Source organism: Anomalospiza imberbis, chromosome 12 (assembly GCF_031753505.1).
Source record: "Anomalospiza imberbis isolate Cuckoo-Finch-1a 21T00152 chromosome 12, ASM3175350v1, whole genome shotgun sequence".
Taxonomy (NCBI): domain Eukaryota; kingdom Metazoa; phylum Chordata; class Aves; order Passeriformes; family Viduidae; genus Anomalospiza; species Anomalospiza imberbis.
Window position 1 is genome coordinate 3,115,458 of NC_089692.1, and position 20,908 is coordinate 3,136,365.

Below are 20,908 nucleotides of genomic sequence, written 5' to 3' on the forward strand. Positions count from 1 at the left end.
GCACGGGGGTCTTAGCTGAACATAGAAATGGCCTCAGGAAGGTGTTCATCTTATAAACGAGTAACGAACTAGGCATTTCCATCAATAAACCCTTGGCTGTTACAGCTTGAGAGAGGAGCCCCGGATCCCAAGCTGCGATTTAGCTTTTTGGTATCATATGAGAGCAGACTTCATTCATTGACATTCTTGCGAAGGCAGTTTGTTCACAGAGCAAAAGATTTGCCGAACGCACATCCCAGCATTTAAGCTCCATCCCTGTGTGAGGAAAGGAAACGTTTCTTTCCTTGAGCTGCCCGGCAGATAGCCCCAGCTGTAGCTCGTCAGCAGCCGCTGCCGGCCGGCGAGCCCCGCGGGCGGTGGGGCACACAGCCCCTCAGCCCTCAGCCCCCGCGGGTGCGAAGGAGCCGGTGCAGGATCCCTTCACAAGTGTCAAACAACGCGGGAAGAAAGAGCGGAGAAACTAACGCAAAAAGTACGGAAAACAGCCAATCTTGGGCATCCTGGTTTTAACTCTGGCAGTACCGATGACAAGCAATAAAATGCTTGTTCTTTACGTTATCGCACTACCTCAGCTTACAGAGCCCCAGGGGAGGCGGTCGCCTCGGAGCCCGCGCGGGGCCGGCTCTGTCAGGGGGCCCGGGCACGGCGCCAGGCTGGCTCGTGGCGCCGGGCAGGTCCCGCTGCCCGGCACGCCGAATGCCCGAGCCCGGCGCTGAGCCCTCGCCGCACAGCGCTGGCTCCGCTGTCCCCGCGGCTCCCTGGGGACACGCCCGCAGGTGCCGGGGGCGGCCGCGCCCCGAGTGACGCGCGGCCCCCGGGCACCGCCGCCCTCAGGGGTCCCGCGCCCCCCCGGCCCCGGCCCCGGCCCCGGCCCCGGCCCGCGGGGCGGCGCATGCGCGCGGGGCAGAGCAGCGCGGGCAGCGATGGCCGGCGGCGAGCAGCGCGCGCCCGGCGGCCCCGAGCGGGTGGCGCTGAAGAAGGAGATCGGGCTGGTGAGCGCCTGTGCCATCATCATCGGTAAGGGCGCCGCTGACAGCCCTCCCGCCCGGCTGTGCTGCCGCCGCGGCGGGGGCTCGGGACCGGCCGGCGCGGGGACAGGCGGCGGTCGGCGATGCACGGCTCCGCGGGCAGGTGTGCGGCACCGGCGCGGGGACGGCGCGCTGCTGCACGGTGCGGCTCGGCCGGCGGCGAGCTGGGCGGCGAGTGGCTGTGACACACGGTCTGTGCTGAGCTGCCACTTGGAGTAACCCCCTCTGCCCAGCCGTTCAGCTGAGCGCCAGATCGTGAGGTTTCCTAAAGTCTTTTCCCGGTGCCCGGTGAGCTGCTGAGGCTCCTGCGGCGCTTATCAGGCTAAAGCAGATTGATCCGTTTGTTCCTCAGAGTGCAGGTGGCAGCGTGGCTCTCGGAAGGCACTCGCGGCTGTCCCGGGACCCGCAGTGGCTGCGGCGCCAGCTGGCAGCGGTGCTGTCCCGCAGCAGCCATCGCTGGCAGCGCGGTCACCAGCGGGGCTGAGCCTGCCGCTCCCGTAGGAGTCAAACTGGGAAACTGGGGCACGGTGTGCTCAGCACTGTCCCTCGCTGCGCTCCCTCACGGCCGCCTTGGCGCTGGAGGTGTGGGGGCAAGCGTGGGGAGGGAAGATTTGCCCCGGTCAATAAAAGCAGCCTGTACTAACCCAGTCAGCCTGAAAACCCCGTAGGAAGACCCAGCCGTTCCTGTCACCAAGACATGGGGACAAGACTCGCAGTGACAGTTGTGTCAAGGTCCGTGGCAGCACCCATGGGAATACACTGTTCAGTAGCAGAATTGGCTGGGACACCCCGAATGTCTCTGTGATTGATGTCACCAAGCTTGAGGAGGAGGAGTAAACTGCATGCTTCCTATAGGTGATCATGATGCCCTACTGCAATTTTATGGTCTTTGTCATCTATGCCTTTATGTCCAGTGTAGGTGGATACGGTCTTGCAAAAAAAAATTTAAAATTCAATGCCATTGAACAGGATCATTGTGAGCAAGGCTGTTAGATGAAAGGAAAACATTTCAGTCCATTCCCATAGTGAAACACTAAAACCTGTACCTGCAGTTTTTGGGTAGATGTGTTCTTCATATCCAAAGGTACCTTTCTTTTGAATCCCTCAGCATATTTAAGGGGAAAATCTCGGTTCTGGATCTCAGTGGAGCACAGATGACCTTGTGTTAGAATGAAGAATTGAGTGCTGCACATTGCTGTAGGTAAGGCACTTCCAGGGTTAGGTATTCTCTGAGTTGCTATTGGCCATAGGGAAGATTTATGGCATCTCTGTCATTTGTTAGGTATTACAGAATGGTACCTTGAGACTGCTACCTTTCTCTCCCAGTCAACCTTTCATCAACCTTATTTGCAATATCCTGCAAGCAGAATTAATATATGTCATGCCTGTCCAAAATAAATCTTGTGAAATAGCCTCTCATCTAATCAGGGACATTTGAGCAGGGAAAAGCACTGACATTTATGATAAACTGTAGTACTCTCAAGTGGTCTAAGTGTTAGAGAAGGTTATCTGCTTTGCCACATAAAGCCTAAAAATTCTTCTGCAAATTCCCCCATATTTTCATAGAAGACATTTGAAACACAACCATAGGATCCTGTTTTTAGTTTGATTTGTTTGTGTGCAGATGCATGAAATTACATCACGTATCAAAGTCTTCTGTAACAGAGTGGTATGTAGTAGGAATATAGTCTAGCTTTGTAGGTGTCACTGCATAAAACATGACAGCCTCAAATCAGAGGACACTGTAAATTACATCAGACTGGCTTGCAAGCCATTGTTAAATGAAATCTTATATAAAAAATAAAGTAGTTGATCCAAGTTGATATTAGGCAACCAGTTAACTCACAGATTTTCTGTTTGATAGAATTTAACATAGGCGAATGATTTATTTCCAAGTGTTTCAATAGCATGGAAAAAGCAGATGCAGTCAGTGTGTCAAGAGTCTGTGGAACAGACCAAAGGACAGACCAGGACTTTTATGTCAGCCATTATATTGGATTTCCTGGTTTTGAGTGGAGGAGGGAAACCCATTTCAGGGGTTTAGACACCAGATTCTGATGCATCCCACAGCAAAGTCATACTGAGAACATACTTGAGAACACCAAGAAAACCAGAAATCGCTTTTGAAAAAACCTCATCTTGCTCTGTATGGACATAAGGATTATGCTTTCTTATTTTTCTTTAAATGTTCTTGCAGGTACTGAAAATGTATGAGCATATTTTTATATTATCAAAAAGAAGTTTGATGCTGTGATCTGCCAGCATTATGCTAAATGTTCTGGTTTAGCTGACTGTTCTACAATTCTAATCAGCTGCAGGATGGATAAAAGAGAATTATAATCTTCTAGTAATTAAGAAGAGGAAACATGAGGCAGTATTTGAAAAATAATGTAAAATACGAGTTTATAAATGTGTGATTAATAAGTTTGTGGTTGCCTTCTATACACTAACTCTGCTTCTTTAAAATAAGGTATTATATATGAGTTGCAGAGCTGGGGAGTCAGATTGTGCTGGGGAGCACTCAGAAAGCAGTGACATGGAGTGAAAGAGAAGGCTTGGGGCTGGGAGCACCTTTGTCACCATTACACTGTATTTGAGAGTATTCCAGTGATGGCAGGATGTAGTCTGTAGAATTTGCAGTCTCTTAGTACTCCATCAGAGTTGCAACCAAGAGAATAAAAACAGCCTCTCTGGGTACATCGCATCATCCAGGTTAAACATGCCATGGCTGTCAGAGCTAAGGAGGGGCTCAGCCTGTCCTGTGGATATGGGGCACATCCTGGTTCAGGGAGCAGGGAGGGCACAGACAGCCTGTATCCTGCCAGTTGTCCTGAAGCTCCCATACCCTGTGCTAATCCCTGGAAAACAGGTCTTCCTTTTCAATCTTCTCGATGTGTTTTGAATTGTAGGGCAATTTTCTTACTACTTTTGCAACAGAGGTATTCATCAAAACAATAAATTGCTATGCTGTCTTAATGCACTCACAAAACTCATCCTTTCAAATGTTTATCCTCCTCTTATAGAGGTTTGAAAGGTTTTGCCATAAGAAATATCATTCATCTAACAAAAATCTATGCAGAAAAAACCCCGTAATAAACTACAACAAATTAGGAATATGTCTTTCCTATATCCACCCCACAGAACAGTCTCCTGATTTCTTCCAGCAGCCTAACTTTTGTACAACAGAAGTCTATCTTTCATTACTTCATTTATATTTTTAACTTGTTTACAAACAAGCCTGATTAGAGAAGAAGGCTATTTCCAGTTTATTTCACACTGAGGCAGAAGACAGCTCTTCTGAGTATCCTGATGTAAATACAGGTACTAAAGACAAAACCCTTTAACTCTAAATAGAGACTGGTAGTTAATGACTGTGAAACTGAAGAGTGTTTAGTAGTAGTAGCAAATCTTTCTGGCAATTCATCTCTGTCACAGAAAGAACACTTTTGGAAAGTGCCTGAGACATGCTGTAGAAGCACCCAAACTGCTCTCAGACGTGGTTACGTACAGTGAAAACAAATCTCTCATGGGCTCCAGACATTAATAATCTAATGCACTCACATGCACTGCAAATCAAGCTTGCCAATACTTAGATGAAGTGATACAGCTTAAAAAGTAGTGACATACATGTGTTATTATCTCCTAGATAATATCTTATAGATAGTATATCATGGTTTGAAATGCACACTAGATTTTATTTAGCAGACACAGAAATCAATGCTGTATTTAATTGAACAGTTATTTTATGCACATGCACATGCTGGCTTTACATCTCACTTGTAGAACTGTGTATGTAATTAAGATTATTGCATGTATATTTTCTTAGAGCACGGGCTTCTTAGCTATACAGTGCCTTCCTTGGAGTCTTGCCTGTGTGGATAAAAAGCTAAGTAAGAAGTTCCATGACTTGATGTAATTTCTATCACATTCCATTGTTCTTTAGAAAATACAAGAACTAGAAAGTGCAGGCTGATTAATGTCTTATACCAGCCTTGTTCTTTGGGTCTGGACAACAAAATTCACCATTCTTATATTAGAAATGTATATTTAACTATATACACAAATTGTATATGTAACACATGTTAAAAGGGTTGTTTGACTGTTTAATACAGATCAAGTAACATTATACAAAACAAACAGTTAAACACTCTTAAAACCTTTATTTGTGTGGTTGTAAAACTGCATGAAAGTAGCCATAGGGTCATACTAGCATTATGATGAAATCTGTTGTATACTCATGAATGATTTAATATCAGGTTATATGAGACCTACTAGAAGACTTACAAATTCAACTACAATGAAATATGTCAGCTAAAACTAAATACATCTCCTTATTTTGCTGAGCACAGGCAGTCAAGTTATCTGCATCAGCTGACTTGGCATTGTTTAAAATATGCTTGTGGTACTTACTCCACTCACACACAAATTTGATGTAAGATCCCTTATAAACTGGTTCCTGATTTAGTAACAAAACTATATTCAGCTGACCAGTGAGCAGTATGTTCAGTTTTTGCTGGTTCTGAAAGTAACTTTCTGGAATTTATCTGTCCACACTGCCCAGGGAACAGCACAGGCTTACTTCCATCCTAGCTGACATCAGTCAGCCACCCAGTGGATGCTCTCAGCAGAATGCCTACAAGCTGAAAAGCCTCCTTCCATCAGAGATGCTTCCTTAGTCAGAGTTGTCCTAGTATGGAGTGCAATTTCCTGCCCACACCATGGTAATCCATCAAGAAAACAACTGAGTCGCCTTGGTTGTCATTATATCTGCCTGTCATCATACTTACATACAAATAATTGCATATGCATGTACCTGGAAGCTTTTATTTGCATAAATATCACTTCCAAGTGCAGCACTCCAGTGTGATTTTGCCTCCTTGTCAGTAACAAAAAACCATTTGCCAGCCTTCCTGTGTGTCAATTAGCTGTCTCCTTACTGCTGTGCCTCCTGCCATTCTGACACCCCTTTAAATCCCACAGATAGTCTTTGTTGGCAGAAATCTAGGATTCAGCAAGCTGCTAGCTTAACACTGGGGAGAGAGGACATGTGGAACTGGGAATAGCCTTTATATTCCTCTTTTTCAAGTGGAAATGGATAGGTATTAATACACAGTGCTTGCTGTATCCTCTCTGGTCATGTTTCATGTGCCACCATTGCTTAAGTAGACTGGGTTTTGGTCATTGAATCAGATCCATCTGTTAATCAAGTAACATTTCAAATCATTAGGAGATCATTACTAGTCAGACCCAATGGACTTCACTGGAGTAGTACCCAAGTTACAGGACTGCAGCAGAAAGAAAGATGTATGAAAAAAAAAAAGCAGAGAACCACCACCTACATTACTGGATGATTTTTCCTGATTTCTGTGATCCTGCCTGGAGTCACAGAAAACAGTGTTGTTGCAGCAAGAATTTTCTCCCTCTCTGAATCCGTGCGAGAGCATTTCACTCTTATAGCTAACTGAAGTTTCAGGACACACTTTTGTTTGGTGACTTGTGAGAGTAATACAGATTACACTTCAATGCTTCTCTCTCAAAAAAAATTGTTTCTAAACACCTTAGAAAGGAGTCAGCCTTCCTTATCTTGCACGCTTTGCTAACTAATATTTTGAGCATTTAGTTCCACATGGAACTTTCTGATGTAACACACAAAGTATTTACAAATGCACAACTGTTTTTTTTCAGGGCAATAGTTCAGGATCGAGCTCTGGACTGCAGAGAACTGTAATTCAGTATCTTGTCCTCTCTTAAATGCAAATTATGGTTTAGTAAAGTCAGCAGTCAATCTTTGAGATAAATGGCACATATTCCTTATTAGTGAGAAACCACAAAAACACTTTTGAGAGCCTTGAGAGTTTTTTCCATGTAGCTCAGAGGCTTAGGCTCAGATTCAAAACTACTGAAAATTACATGTCCACATTCTAGATATACATTTAAGCTGATAAGTATCCATAATTTAGTATATAGTACCCAATAGGAAAAAGGGTTCATATGACTGAGAAAGATCCAACCCTGCATTTGGAAAAAAACAAAGCTGGAGATCACAGAATTCACAGAATCACCAGGTTGGAAAAGACCTTCAAGATCAGGAGTCCAACCCAGCCCCACCACCTCAACTAAACCCTGGCACCCAGTGCCACATCCAGGCTTTGTTAAACACATCAGGGATGGGGACTCCACCACCTCCCTGGGTAGACCATTCCAGAACTTTATCACCCATTCTGTAAAAAACTTTGTCCTAATATCCAACCTGTATTTCCCTTGGCCCAGCAGTTTCCCATCCAAAATGCAAGTTGCATTTATGGCATGATATTCTAAGGGTGATACCATATGCCCACGTTCTTCTGTTCCAGCATACAGTTCTCCATCACAGTTGTTAGGGGTAGCGTTGCACTTGAGTTTAGGGAGCTGAAAAGGAGCTGCAGTTTCACTTGAAAGTAAAAATCATGGCAAAGTTCAAATTAAGGTTGGTAAAAATTCAGGGAGATTCTGCAACTTCTCTGTGCTAGCAGCATACCTCTGAGACTAAACTGATTTACAGAGGAAGTCTAAAAAGGAGCTGTAATTAGAAATTCCTGGCAGAGGAAGAGGGGGGAAAAGAGCCCTAAAAGCCTTAACTTTATATTTTTCTTTACTGAATATTTCTGGAGAAAGAAAAGGGGTTTGTTTGTCCACAAATGTGCCTTTCTGCTGCAGTCTGTATCAAGGATAATTCAGCATATGAAGTTCCACATGTACAATATGAAGAAAGAAAAAAAAAAGGCTAAATTTGTACTTTTCTGCAACAATTGCCACACAATTCTGTTTCCAAGTCATTAGCTATCAAGTATTCACTGACTGATGGTTTTGGTTTGAGTGGGTTTAGTTTGGGTGAGTTTTACTAGTTTTTGGGGGTTTTTACCTTCCTACCTTGTAAAAAAAGTAGAAAATTCTGATTGAGACACAGTGACTGATCACAAGGCTGAAGCAATGAGCTCTGTGCAGTGAGTGCCAGGAGTTCAGATACCCTACAACAGAAACCCCTTCCTTGACAGATGAACTAACAAAGGTAGCATCCTTTGGTAAGTGTCTCTCTCCTGATCTGGCAGTACAGTGCCTGCTTTCAGCAGTGCCATAAATCTCCACTCGTGTTCCCTTTTCCTGTGCCTTGCAGCTCATTTCCTTCTAGCATAATGTAGCCTTTTCTGTTGAGAAAGTCTGCTCTGCTTTGGCAGGCTCACAACAAGCAGAAATGGTTTGGTGGAGGTTTAGTTTTTTTTTTGTTTGCAGCTTTTCATGTGCCAAACTTTTCCTTTTGAGACCCTGTTTTTTGTTGTACTGTGGGGGGAATCTCTACTAGCTGCCACACTTTTTTGTCATCTTGATTGCAGCATGATAAAATGAGAAGGCATTTGTCAGTACTGAAGTGCCCCAAATATAAAACATCCTAACAATGATGTATTCTGCTGGTCCTTAAAACCCCAGAACTCTCCCAAAGAGTTCTTTAGCAGATGTTCCATGGCAAAGAGCAGGGAGCCAGCAATCCAACATTGACTGAGCATCTCAACACCCTAAGTCCTTTTAAAATGCTTGTATCCCTCTCTGTATAGTGAGAAAGCATAGAGAATATGCAAGCCCTGTTGTCCTGCAGAGGAGAGATATGTGTAGTGACAAACACATTTATTCACATCAGCCTCCACAAAATCTCTTTATGCAGTATTAGTTTATTCTCCTAATGTTTTCTTCTGGCTTTTGCAAGTCAGGAGTGAAAAGCAAGATTTGAAGAGTGATTGTCTACAAACTGTTCCCATCTTCAGGAACTTGCAGATGCTGTTTTTCTGATTGCAGGGTAATGGATGAACCAGTGTAGTGTTAGGGTGAGCTGTTTAAATTCTTGCTTTTAGACATGGTTCATCATCTCTTGCAGGCAATAGAGGCAAATTCCACTGGATCTCAGAGCAAGGAAAGTGGTGAGGGCCACACTGGTGATGTTTAAGTCTGAGGGATTTCTGTATCATTGAGTAATGGAATAACCCCTGGTACTGAATTGCTCTGATTGATTTAACACTTTCTTTAGAATAGTACCAAAACTTACAGAAAACTAAAATCTTTTTGCATCTGAAAATCAAGTTGAATTCTTTTTTATCTGATTCTTAAATAATGGCGTAATCACACTTCAGATGTGGGACCAAAATATCAATAGTGTAAACCATACCATTTAAAATCAGTAAAACTTTAGAAAGGTTACTTCTAACTCCAAGAAATAGGTCAGTGATCTGGATGAGTGGCAGTTTTTCTGCTGTGAAAAACAATAGCTCTTTCATCAGTTATATGAAGCTGCTTAATCTGGATCAGGCCAAACATCTTAAAATAGTATACCACAAAAATTTAGGTTTGAACAATGTAAGGGCCTTATTTACATCCACAAATACCAGGAGAAACCAAGTTAAGGAAGAATCTCATTCTGTTGAATACACTGGGTCAGAGAGCTAAAATCCACAATGTTAATGTGATCTGTGGCAATGAATGTCACAAGGCTGCCCATCACAAAATTTCTAATTCACATGTAGCACTGGCCAACACACAGGCACATTAATTATTGTACATTAACTTTGGGTTAGAAAACCACACAGGGATGAGCAGTCAGTATAAAAAGTTGCTCTTTTGCAGAGATGCATCCAGACAAGTGGAAGACAAAAGTTGAGGTCTGAATATTGAAACGCCTTCTCTGTAACACAAGGAGTTTTGTGAAAGGCCATTGCCCTTGTGTACACGTATATGACATTATAAGCTACAGGTGTGACAAAAAACATCCTTACTTGGCTAGTCTCCCAGTTCCTCAGTGTCTTCCTTGGTTTTGCTGTTAAAGTTTGTAACTATCCTGAGAGAAGGAGAAAAAGCTAGTAGCAGGTGCCACATATTACAGGTTTTTAATGGTACTATGCTGTGAGATTGCTCCTGGTCAGGCCCCACGAAGAAGGCTGATGGATCCAGAAGAGTGTTTCTTGCCTCCCTGCCCACCTATGCCTTGGAAAGGATCAATATGTGTTTCTCCATAAACCTGAAGATAATGACTGCCAAGGAATGAGGACTTACAGCTTTAAAGTGTGTGCTTTTATATCATAAAAATTCATCCTTTTGTACAAAACACACAAGGGATCATTTTTTCTTAGGGAGTTGCAAGAAAAAGACTGATAAGAATGAAAATGTGGGGTTGAGTTCCTTGTCTGGATTATTTCAAAATTCTTTAGCAGCTCTCCTGAGAGCTTAATAGGACAGGATTTACTTGTTTGTTTTAAGGGAGGTCACCTCTGATTATATTTCATTTTGATTTCCTCGTGGCTTATTTTTTTCTCTGCCCAGATTTTGTCCTGTTTTGATAGCAGACTTATTCTTTGGTATCTGGGGTTTCAAGCCTTGTTTTATCACTAATTTAAAACAACTCAGATAGTTCTGATGTCCTGAAAGGGATAAGAAACTGTATCAGAAATGTCATTCTAGGTCTCCGTAATACAAGTTTATTTTTTTCTGATACTTCTAAATGCAGTCTGAAAACTTGAAAAACCATACATTTTGGAAACATACATAATCAAGTCTTTTCTGAGAGTCTTGAAAATAGTAATAGCCTTAGTTAGTACAAAAGAGTAGAGAGTATCCAAGCTTGTTAAGCTTGCAAACACTGTACTTTGACTCAAGTAAATTTAAAAATAGCTGAATCAGTATTTTAAAGAATAAAGGAAAGAAGTGTTTGATTCTGGTGCTGTCCTCACATGCCTAACCTTCAGCTTGAAAGGGATTTCCATGTGTGTGATAGAATTAAAATATTTGTAATTAAAAAAAAAGCTGACAAAAAAGCTGACAAATCACATTTTTTGTACTCCTGTTAGTAGATCTTGTTGCAATTAAGCCATTTCTTATGGTAAACTCTGCCAGAAACCAGTAGGACACAATGTCTCCATGTTTTTTGGTTGTGGACAGGGCCAGTTCCCTAGCAACACAGCAAGATTTAAGGAGACTTTACAAAAGGTGCCCAATCCTGTACATATTAAAGTGCATGCAGAAGGAATAGCTCTCCTTCACATGTTTGTGCTCCTGACAGAAAATTAAAGTCCCTTTTCTTAACTGGTTCCCAAGTCCCTCAAATCCTACTGAAGGCAACAGGAGTGGAGGACTTCATTGCCTCATAGGCTTTAAATTAAATAAAAGCAGCTAGCTGCAGAACACATCAATCCTTTATTGCCCACATACCTGTGTGAGGTTGGCAGTCATTTGAGAATGAACCTCACTGTGTTCAGCTTGCACAGCAGACAGCAATGCCAACAAGTGTCATCTGTTCTCATTAACTGAATTAATAGGGCCAGTCCCATTCACTCATTTTACAACAAATCCAAAGATGAATATACTTGTCATTGACCAAACATAGCCAGGGGACAGGAGCAGCATCCTGGCTGCCCTTCACAGCAGGTGGGGATCATCCTCTGTATTTCAGACAGGGAAAGGGGCACACAAAGGGCAAAAGGAGCAAATTCACTTCCAGCCACCAACTCACAGACCCTCCCTGAAGAGAGGTCTGTGCATATAGCATCTATTGAAATCCTTTTGTTTCCCTTTGAGGCCTTCCAAAATAGTCTGAGGAGCTCTTGGCTGAGAGTTAGCTGCTCTGAAGCACTACAACTGAAAAACCAAAAACCAAGGAGAAAACTTCTGTGAAGTGACATTTATAAAGAACAGGCTTCAACCATAAGTCTGATACTTTAGGAAACTAGGGAAGGCGAAAACAAGGCAGATCTCCAGTCTCTTGCCAAACTAGACCAGAAGGTGTCAATTGTAACCTGGGTCCCATGCACTGTGATGGCAGGGATGTTCAAGTCTGTATTAACATCTATTTTGCAGGACTAGCTAATTTAATTCTATGTTTCTGTGTACTCAAACTATTCTCTGAACATGTTTTTCTGTACAATGGGCAGGAGTGACATTCTTTTGATGAATTTTTTTATACAGGTGGTCAACTGCTTAGATAAACCTGTTACATCAAGACATCAGTGAGCAACATGAAGCCTTATAATTCTGAAAATACTTAATTTCAAAAGATAGTTGTGATATTTGCAAATACAAGATTCATACATGCGTAAGAATATTATATAGCAATATTGCTAACTCTTGATCATATTACAACAGGTCCGTAAATTCCCAGATCAAAGATATTTAAGAACTGCAAGAAAAGCTGCCATTTCTTTTGGAAATCCAGGAGTTTCTAGTTCTCTGCAGTAAAATTGTCTAAACATGTTATTTAAAATAAATTATATATTTAAAAATAAAGTTAAGATACAAGTCAGCACTGGTTCTAAATACATGAGGACAGCAACCCAGCATCATAAGTGGTGTCTGTCAAAGTGTATACTGGGCTGATAGGTGTTTGTAAAACTCATTTAAACTCATGTTGAGCTGTTTACCAAAGTGCATTTTGAGTTAAGTGCAAGCTTTAAGTCAGGTATCATTGTGCAATAGCTGTGCATGCCCCAGGAAGCATAAATACCTTTTTTTTTTTTTTGCTTTTAAATTCCACCTCAGTTCATTGACCATAGCCTATCTTTGCATTCCTTGATAAAACAGAGATAAAGCCACTTAGAGATGTAAATGCTGAGATTACCGTGCTAAGAGGCAAAACTAACTACACAGAATATGCTAACACAGATTTACAGCCAGAAGAATGTAAACTTGAGAGCTTGAATGATTTCCCTTTAAGAAGGTGTGAAATCTGCAACAACCCCAAGCTTTGCTAAGAAGTTCATGTCTTGTTTACATCTGCATCCAAAATAAGGTTGTGTAAGATCCTAGGCAATAGCAGTTCTAAACCAGTCTTTCTTTTCGATAACATAACATGAGCTACAACACAACAGTTGATGTATTTGGATGATTTGTTACTGCCATTTTCATATAGCTTTGTTTTAAATATGTATTGTCAGGAATTTCAATTCAGGAAGGCACTGTGAACATTTTAGCCTTTTACTGTTCAGGGTAATACTGAAGAATAAGCTTTACCTTAAAAGTTTAGCATTCTGAAGTTCCCATTATTCCCCTTCAGAAATCAAGGATTAAGTGATGCCTGGTTTAGAGATGCTCTTAATGGATCCCAAGTTTGCAGAAGCTGTGTAAGCACAGTCAAAAATCCACCAACTAGCCTGAGTCTGAGGTCACTTTTGCAGGGCTCACCTTTGTGGAATCAGAGCAGAAGGCATAAAACCCAGTCATCTGAGAGAAAATCAGAGGCAAAGGTGGGAATTAGGTTTTGCTTTATTTGCAGTTGAGCAATCAAGTTCAAGCTGTGTTTTTTCTCCAGAGCTGCTCATTCCTGTAATGCTGCCCCATAAATCCCCACACTGTCCCTTGGTGGTGCAGAGCACACATGGGTTTTTGGCAGCCATAGCTGAGGGTTCCAAGGACACCAATACATGCAAACAGAGTTTTAATTTGCAAGGAGGAGCATTTTTCACAGCAGAAAGCTGCAGAGGTAAGCAGGGAGTGTGGAGCAATATGGGGGTCAGAGAGATGTGCCAACTTCCAGGTTGGTTTCTTCCTCTAGAGCCTAGACTTGTCTAACAAAAAATCCTTCTGTGTGCTGTGTAACTCTCCAAATTGCATCCTGATGTTTTATTTAATCTTTCTGATTCGGGCAATGACACATCCATGAGGACTGACAGCTTTCAGGAATGGACAGCAAGAGGCTTTCGCTCTGGAAAGCTGCTGATGAATTTTCCAGACTGAATAATCTGTTCACCGTGATCAATCACAATGAGCAAAAAGAATAGAGTTAGGGGGAGAAAAAAGGAAAAAAATCCAGCATTTTCCAGAAAACAAATTATGCTTCAAAGATGGTGCAGGGGTCTTTACCACTGGCGTGAGTAGGGCTGAAGAGCGGCTGCTAAAAAGCTGTGTCTGTCATGTTGTCCTTGTCTGAGGCACAGCACTCCCTGACACAGCTGAACTCTTTGGCTGTTTTTACAGCTGAGTTGGTGAGCTTTACAGCAGCATTTTGGAACTGCTTTTCTTCTTGGTAAATACCAAAAATGATTGCAGGTGTAGAGGGCCCTGTCAGAGCGCTCCCAGAGATGTAGCTGTCACTTGTGGGATTTCTCAGCTGAGGGACAAACATTAAATCAGCTGAATGGGCTGGCATCTGCCCCTTAAGCCACCACAGAAGGACCAATCTCCACTATCAGTTACTTTCCTTAAAATCAGAATTTATCAGTCAGACAGTGTCCTAGAGAAGACCCCATGTCCTCCAGCATGCTTGCAGGGCAGAGCTTTACACACTGCCCATTTCTACATCAGGGGATTTTAAAAACACATTTCTGCCATTTGCAGGTAAAATTGCAAGTCAGGATATTGACATCCAGAGAGCACAGAAACCAGATGTTGGACAGGTAACAAGGGCCAAAACAACATAAAGCTGCAGTGTTTACAGAGAGCAGTCAGTGTGCAGTGCTGCACTTTCTTACCAGGGCAATCCAGGCATTATCAAGGGATCCTCCATATCCCTCTCACAACACCAAGGTAGGTTTGGCATTCAGTTTCTCTCTGGAAATTAGTAGGAGGGTTGAAGCCTTCTCTCCTTGGCTTCAAGGGTCACAGTATCTCTTTTATGTGCTGAAGTCCCACAGTCGGGGGCGGGGGGGTTGAGCCTCTGTTCCCCATAGACCCAGGTCCCACTGCCAGTGGGGATGCAGTGGGAAGCACCAGAAAGGACTGCTCTGCAGCTGTCTGTGGGCTTCCCTCATCCTTACCAGGCAGCACTGCCCTGCAATAAACCTGCTCTAGGTCCCTGATGTCAAGGAATAAGGCCAAAGAGGAAGGTGCAATGTGGAGCTCAGCAAAAGTGGCAGGTTGTAATCCCCTCCTGGCACAGCTGTACCGCTGCACGGACTGCTCTGAGTGCAGCAGCATGTGGGAGCTCACAGTGGGAATATCCCACTGAAAAAGTCACCCAGTCCCCAGGAGAGGGCTTTTCCTGATGTTTCTGCCTTATCGTTGCAGCATACAGAGAAGGGCAAGGGAGGCTGAGGTTTCCTCCTCATGGTAATGAAATGCAGCCCACATACCCCAACGCTGGCAAGAGGAGAGGAGAGCAAGTCAGAAGTTAAGGAAGTAGAGAAGTCAGACCAAGTACAAGAGTCAGAACAGAGGAGCAGGAAATAAAGCGGTGGACTGTGTGCCTGAAAAGAGGAGACAGAGCCTGCAGCCTGTGAAAGGATTAGCAGAATAAAAGGCGTTTCAGTTTAGAACAACAACAAAATCCTATCATACAGGCTTTAACTTCTTCTTTGAAATAAACACACTGTAACAGTGTTACTCGAATAAAACTGAGTAAAACCATGTACTAGCAGATATCTGTCATCTTTATTATTTCATGTGCTCCTAGGAGGCCTGACCCCAGCACCTCCTGGCCATTTATCTGCCTTAGTGCAGATCTGTGTTCTGCACACATCACCTGAATGTTTGGTCTCCAGCGGGCCAGGACTGTCACTGACTGGTAGGGACAACCAGGTTTCACTCTCAGTTGTAGGCCCTGCAATTTTGGACCAAAGGACAAAAGGATTTGTAAATTCTTCTGTCATACCTAGTGTATGCCCACATACATACTCAGGAGAGCATGAAGCTTGCAAGCCAGAGAATTAGATCAGAGGTTCCAGTGCTGGTTTTGGTTTTTGGAACATCTGCATTTGACTCAAGTACTATAATGAGACTATCCCCACATCATATCTCCTTTAGTGAGGTCTTTATGGTACAGATGTGCCCTTTCTGCAAGTAGGCAACACATGCCAAAGGAACCTCCTTTGAATGCTGTTGTATTTTGTGAATACCATGTTACCAAAAGAGAGGCTGAAAAGTTTCCTTGATTAAGTTTCTCTTGTTTAACCTGCTCCTATTGAAGAAAAGTAATTGACAAATTATCACTAATTTTACAAAAAGGTAGGAATTTTAAACCACCACGTTTCTGTGAGTTTAAGCTGTTGGGTACTTTGGCAGAGGTTGGATTGCTAATTGCCCGAGCTTGGTCAGTCTCCTGTGGCAGGCTTCAGCTGAATAGCAAAGCACTGCAGTGCCATAAATGCATCCTGCAGGATTAGAGTACTGCATTCCTTTAAGGCTGCCTTCCACTACCAGTGGAAAGGGAATCCAAACAAACCATCATCATTAAGCAGTTTATATACCTTAAGCCAGAGCCAAATGTGTGGCTTACTACTTTTAAAGAACTATTCAAATGGCTCCAGATATATTAAAGGTCCTGTGAAGACTGAGGTTAGAACAAATTTACCTTGATTGCTCTTCTCTAGATTGTGATTTTTTCATCTAATTGCAACCCAGCTGCCTAACACACTCCCAAACTCACAACAATACAGCTGGCATGCACAAGTTGTATCCACGTGCTAGTTCTGTTTATCAGTGCTCTTCACAATTTAATAAGTCTTATATTTTCTTAAAATAACAGATGAGGAGGAAGAGGTTGTTCTCTCTCTGGGGAAGGATACATGCCATCATCCTACAGACTGCTTGATTACTAGGGAGAACAGCCACCCAAAAATTTGGCACCCACAGTAACAGTCACTAAAATTCAGGATAAGAATGATATTCCATCCTTGCCACAGCTCTTCAGGTTCTCCAGATAGCAGATATTTCCAGTCCATTTCCCACCAGATGGGCAAGTCTGCTTTTTCCCTGTCCTTCATGCAGCTGGGTGGGGCACAGCTGTGCCTTGCTGAGCAGATATTGATTTTTAATATATAGAAATTTAAATTATTTACAGCTTTCCACAGTACCTCATGCAAGAGCAAAATCTAACCCTAATCACTGGAACAGGCTGTTGCACACCTTGAAAGGCTGCAACAGGTATCATTAGTGAAGTTATGCCTGAAATATTTACTTTCCTTAACTCAGTTTTCTGTTCTGTCCACACCTTCATTGTTAGAAAATTTTGGTTCTTCAGGCCCTCATGAACAACACCTGCATATTAGTGCTCAGAAGGTAAATTATTTTCTTTGTACATCAGAAATTCAGGAAAACACTTCTGTCAGTATTTGAAGCAGCCTGATTTTTTAAATCTTTAAAGTTGTATGTAGTATAATCAGATTATAAATTCTTAACACAGTAAAATCCAGTTGGAATGCTAGAACAGCAGTTTATAATGGTCGGTCATGTTCTTGCTTGCTAGGAATTTTAACATAAATATTTGAAGTCAGGTTTTAAGTTTGTTTAATTTTGTTAAATACTAATCCCTGTAGACATTAAATTGTCACTGTTATTTTTACAGCCATTTTTGAGGGGGATTTTTTGGAAGCATATTAGCAGAGCAGCCATAATTCATTTTCCGCTGATACAGAAGTTCCATTTTTCTGCTTGCACATGAAGTTAAATGGTTATTATTTTAATGCCAGGCTTTATAGATCCTTTTATTCTTTATCTGTTTTTCATTAAGAGTTTTCTGAATGCTATTTAAAAGCAAAAAACCCCAGGAAATTGCATCAAGTACCTTAACTGCCACATAGCCTAAATTCACGTTTGACTAGAGGTTAAGAAAACGCACTTGAAGTGTTTGACAGTTTTAATTCCATTGAGTTCCTACAGCCTAGCAATTTTTTAGACCTATTGTCTTGATTCAGAATTTCATTTAGTCTTTGTATTTCAGTAGGAGGAGGGGACACTTATAATCCTTGCATTGGATGCTGCACTTGTGTGGTGCAGGCAGCTCCTCTCCCGGCACGTGGCTAAGCCAGAGCTCCAGCTCAGCCAGGGCAGAGAGCAGCAAGTTTATTTACTGTGAATAAACAGAGTCATTGGGACTGTCTGTGCTGCCACAAAATTCCCAGTTTGCACCAAAATTATGAGCTTTAACTTCTTGACTGGCTTTGTAGCTGTGTCATGGCCCCAGTTCACAAACGGGCAGTGGCAGTCAAAACCTGTCACTGACATCCTCAGCTGGGAGTGTTTAACTCCTGGCAGCCAATTAACTGGCAATTAGCTGTACCAGCAGCTGCTTCATTTAGCAGATTTCTGCTACATACATACATAAATAAATATCCATGATGAGTTACCTCGTCACCATTATTGACATAATCCACCTCATATTTAATTTGGATTTAAAGTTTGTGAAGCACAATTCCTTTTGATTAAACTTCTTTGTTGCTGTTGCCAAACAGGATTCTCAATTCTTTACAATATTTTGTACTGAAAAAAGATATATTTATTTATAATTCCTAGGCAGGATGAAAAGCTTCAGTGTTTGTTTGTAAAAGAACTTTTTTAAGCAGTGACACAGACTGTCATCCTGTTGGCCTGGGTAATGTCTACCTAGATGTGGGGGTCCTGAGAGGATGTGAGAACTTTTTGATTATTATTCTATTCTCAGTGAAAACTGCCTGTATCTATTGTTGAGGATACAATATACCAATATATCAAGAGAGAGCTGTACCCGAAATCAGGTTGGTCTCAAACATTTACTTTAAGAGAAAAAAAAATCCCATTTTCTACATCTTGCACACATTGACACCGAGTAACGGGTGCCAGACTTGCCCTTCATAGTAAATATACCCAGACACGTACTCAGACCATCTGTCACAACTGCAGCAATAAAACTCCCACTCTACAGTTGGGGATATCATCTTTGATGATGCTCACTACTGTGGTTGAGCTGTCTTACTGGTTCCTCTTGTGATTCAGTAACCATGGGATGCGGCTCCACAGCAGCGCTGAGGGCAGCAGGACACCCAGCTAACACAGGCATTGCCCCTGCCTGCCTTTGAGCATCACTCCTCCCCACCTCAGCTCCTGCACTGGGTGTGCAGTGCCATCTCCTGAGGACAGCCCTCCATGAAAGCAGGAGTCTGGCAGGATGCACACTCACGAGCCGTGCACAGTTCTTTAGCCTGCTATGATCCTTCACTGAACAACTGCTCACAAAATGATTTACCTGACTGTGGCCAGAAAGAAATAAAAAGGCACAGAATTTCTTTGTTGTCAATACTTCACTTTGTAGGGGAAAGAGCTGCTTAGACAAATTACTGATCCGTTCAGGATTTCAGATGTACAACAGATCTCTAAAGAAATGTGCATGCAATAAAAAGGCATGAGTGATATTTTTCTTTGCTAGCTATACAGGAAATTGCTTGGTTTTACCCAAGCAAGACCAAATACGGTCTCTACATATAATAAATCCATTTTTACAGAACTGATGGATACTTTCAACCGGCTGCAAGATCCACTGTTTTTATGGTCTGTGTGTATTGTGTGCTGCAGATAAATAAAAATGCCCTAAGGATTTTGCATACTAAGTGAATATGCCAAGTATTACCAAGCTCCTTTATTTTCTCACAAGCACAGGGATACTGTTTTCCTTCAAAGTGCAGTTCTTGAAGTGTTATGGTGAGAATTCAGCTTTTGTTTAAGAAATTAGTTTCATAGTTATATTAAAAGACATCAAAACCCCATACCCACATTCCCTCTCATAGTTCAAAAGCCAAAGGCAAAATGAAAACACTGGATTTTTCAATAAGCCAAATGTCCTAATTTTCACATCATTACCACAGTTCCCAAATGGTTTAGCTCTACATGGGCTGCTTACCTCAGAGCAAAACTACATGCTGCATGTGTGTGACTGGTCTGGGAAAGCCATTCCAGGGCCAGGTCACAAAAGATCCTAACCATAATTAGATAAACAACCGGAGATTTGAAAGGATGGGGGGTTTGGCATTCTCTTCACAGAAAACCAGGTTTGGGATCCACTGAGGCAGAGATGGAGCATGGCTGACAGGAGAGGCTGGACCCACTTCACACCCATGTTCCAGCAGCTGGTTTGGGTTCACCTGACCCAGGACCCACAGGTTTGGTCTCTTGGGCTGAGCATGCAGCTCACAGAGGACAGGCTGGGCTCCTCATCTGCAGCTCTGTCTGAGCTGGAAACAGCCAGAACTTCCTTTGTTTGAGGAGAATACTTTCTGGCTGCAACTATCTGCAGGAGCAGGACAAGGACCCGACAGCCTTCTGGATGGTTCTGCCATGCAAACATTCTGCTAATTTTACTACCAGCACTGCTGGATGTGTTACTTGACTGGAGAGATAAAAAGACACAGACATTTTTTCTTTTTTTTTTTTTCTTCTTTTGTATTACCCTCCCCCATTTCCTATTTTTCTAGTATATGGAAACTGCTCTCTACATTGTCCCCCCCCAAAAAAAAAAATCGTGATGCTGGATAAGATCTCAGAAGTGAAATATATATTCCAGGATATTTTGCTTGCCTTCTGACTCATAAGGGTTGGTAACATGATTTTTAAACAAAAGCTGAGGTTGTCATGGTATTTTTTATACCAACAATTCCATATTATTGTGAAAAGGAGGAAAAAAGGCAACAAACAGTAAGAAACAAGAGATGACAAAATATCATGCTATGTATGGGAAAGAGTGCATATTGCATTTTCTCACCCCTACAGCTGCTCACCAAATTCCCTCCAGTTCCTGCTGACCAACACCTCCTGAAAACTGCTTCTCATCAGGCACTTTCTGACGTCTTAATTTCTGGAGCATTTCAGTATCTCCACCATACCTATTTTTAAACTTGTCCTATACCAAGTGAAGTGAAGGTACTTTTTGGGCACATTTGCCACATTCATGGCAGATTTTCATACGAACATTTTGTTATCAGAAGGGGTGTAGCACTTCCACTCCTACTGATACAGCTTTTGCACGTGTTGTGAGTGCAAAGTAATATGAACTATATCGTGGCTTTGGAAGACAATTTTGCCTTATTCTTTATTCATTCATGAAGGATATGACATTTTTTAAAATTATGATTCACTACTTAATTTACAAAAAAAAATTAGTAGAGTTTGTGTGAAAGAACCATCCAGAA

The 20,908-nt window shown here is 42.3% G+C and overlaps 1 protein-coding gene and 2 long non-coding RNA genes across 3 annotated transcripts in view; 2 read left to right on the forward strand and 1 right to left on the reverse strand.

Annotated features, from left to right (window-relative positions):
* Window positions 1-885: 885 nt before the first annotated feature.
* Window positions 886-20,908, forward strand: part of SLC7A10 (solute carrier family 7 member 10) — a 40,316-nt gene continuing 20,293 nt past the window's right edge. Inside the window, exon 1 of the mRNA XM_068202495.1 lies at window positions 886-1,017. Within this exon, the coding sequence (XP_068058596.1) occupies window positions 924-1,017 (94 nt within the window). The 5' untranslated portion in view covers window positions 886-923. The remainder of the gene's footprint in view (window positions 1,018-20,908) is intronic.
* Window positions 7,395-10,759, forward strand: LOC137481048 (uncharacterized). The gene is made up of 2 exons (XR_011003272.1): window positions 7,395-8,977; window positions 9,934-10,759. It is a non-coding gene; the product is annotated as an uncharacterized lncRNA (long non-coding RNA).
* Window positions 10,372-13,718, reverse strand: LOC137481047 (uncharacterized). Its single transcript, XR_011003271.1, has 2 exons — window positions 13,050-13,718; window positions 10,372-10,468 (listed from the first exon to the last, which is right to left on the reverse strand). It is a non-coding gene; the product is annotated as an uncharacterized lncRNA (long non-coding RNA).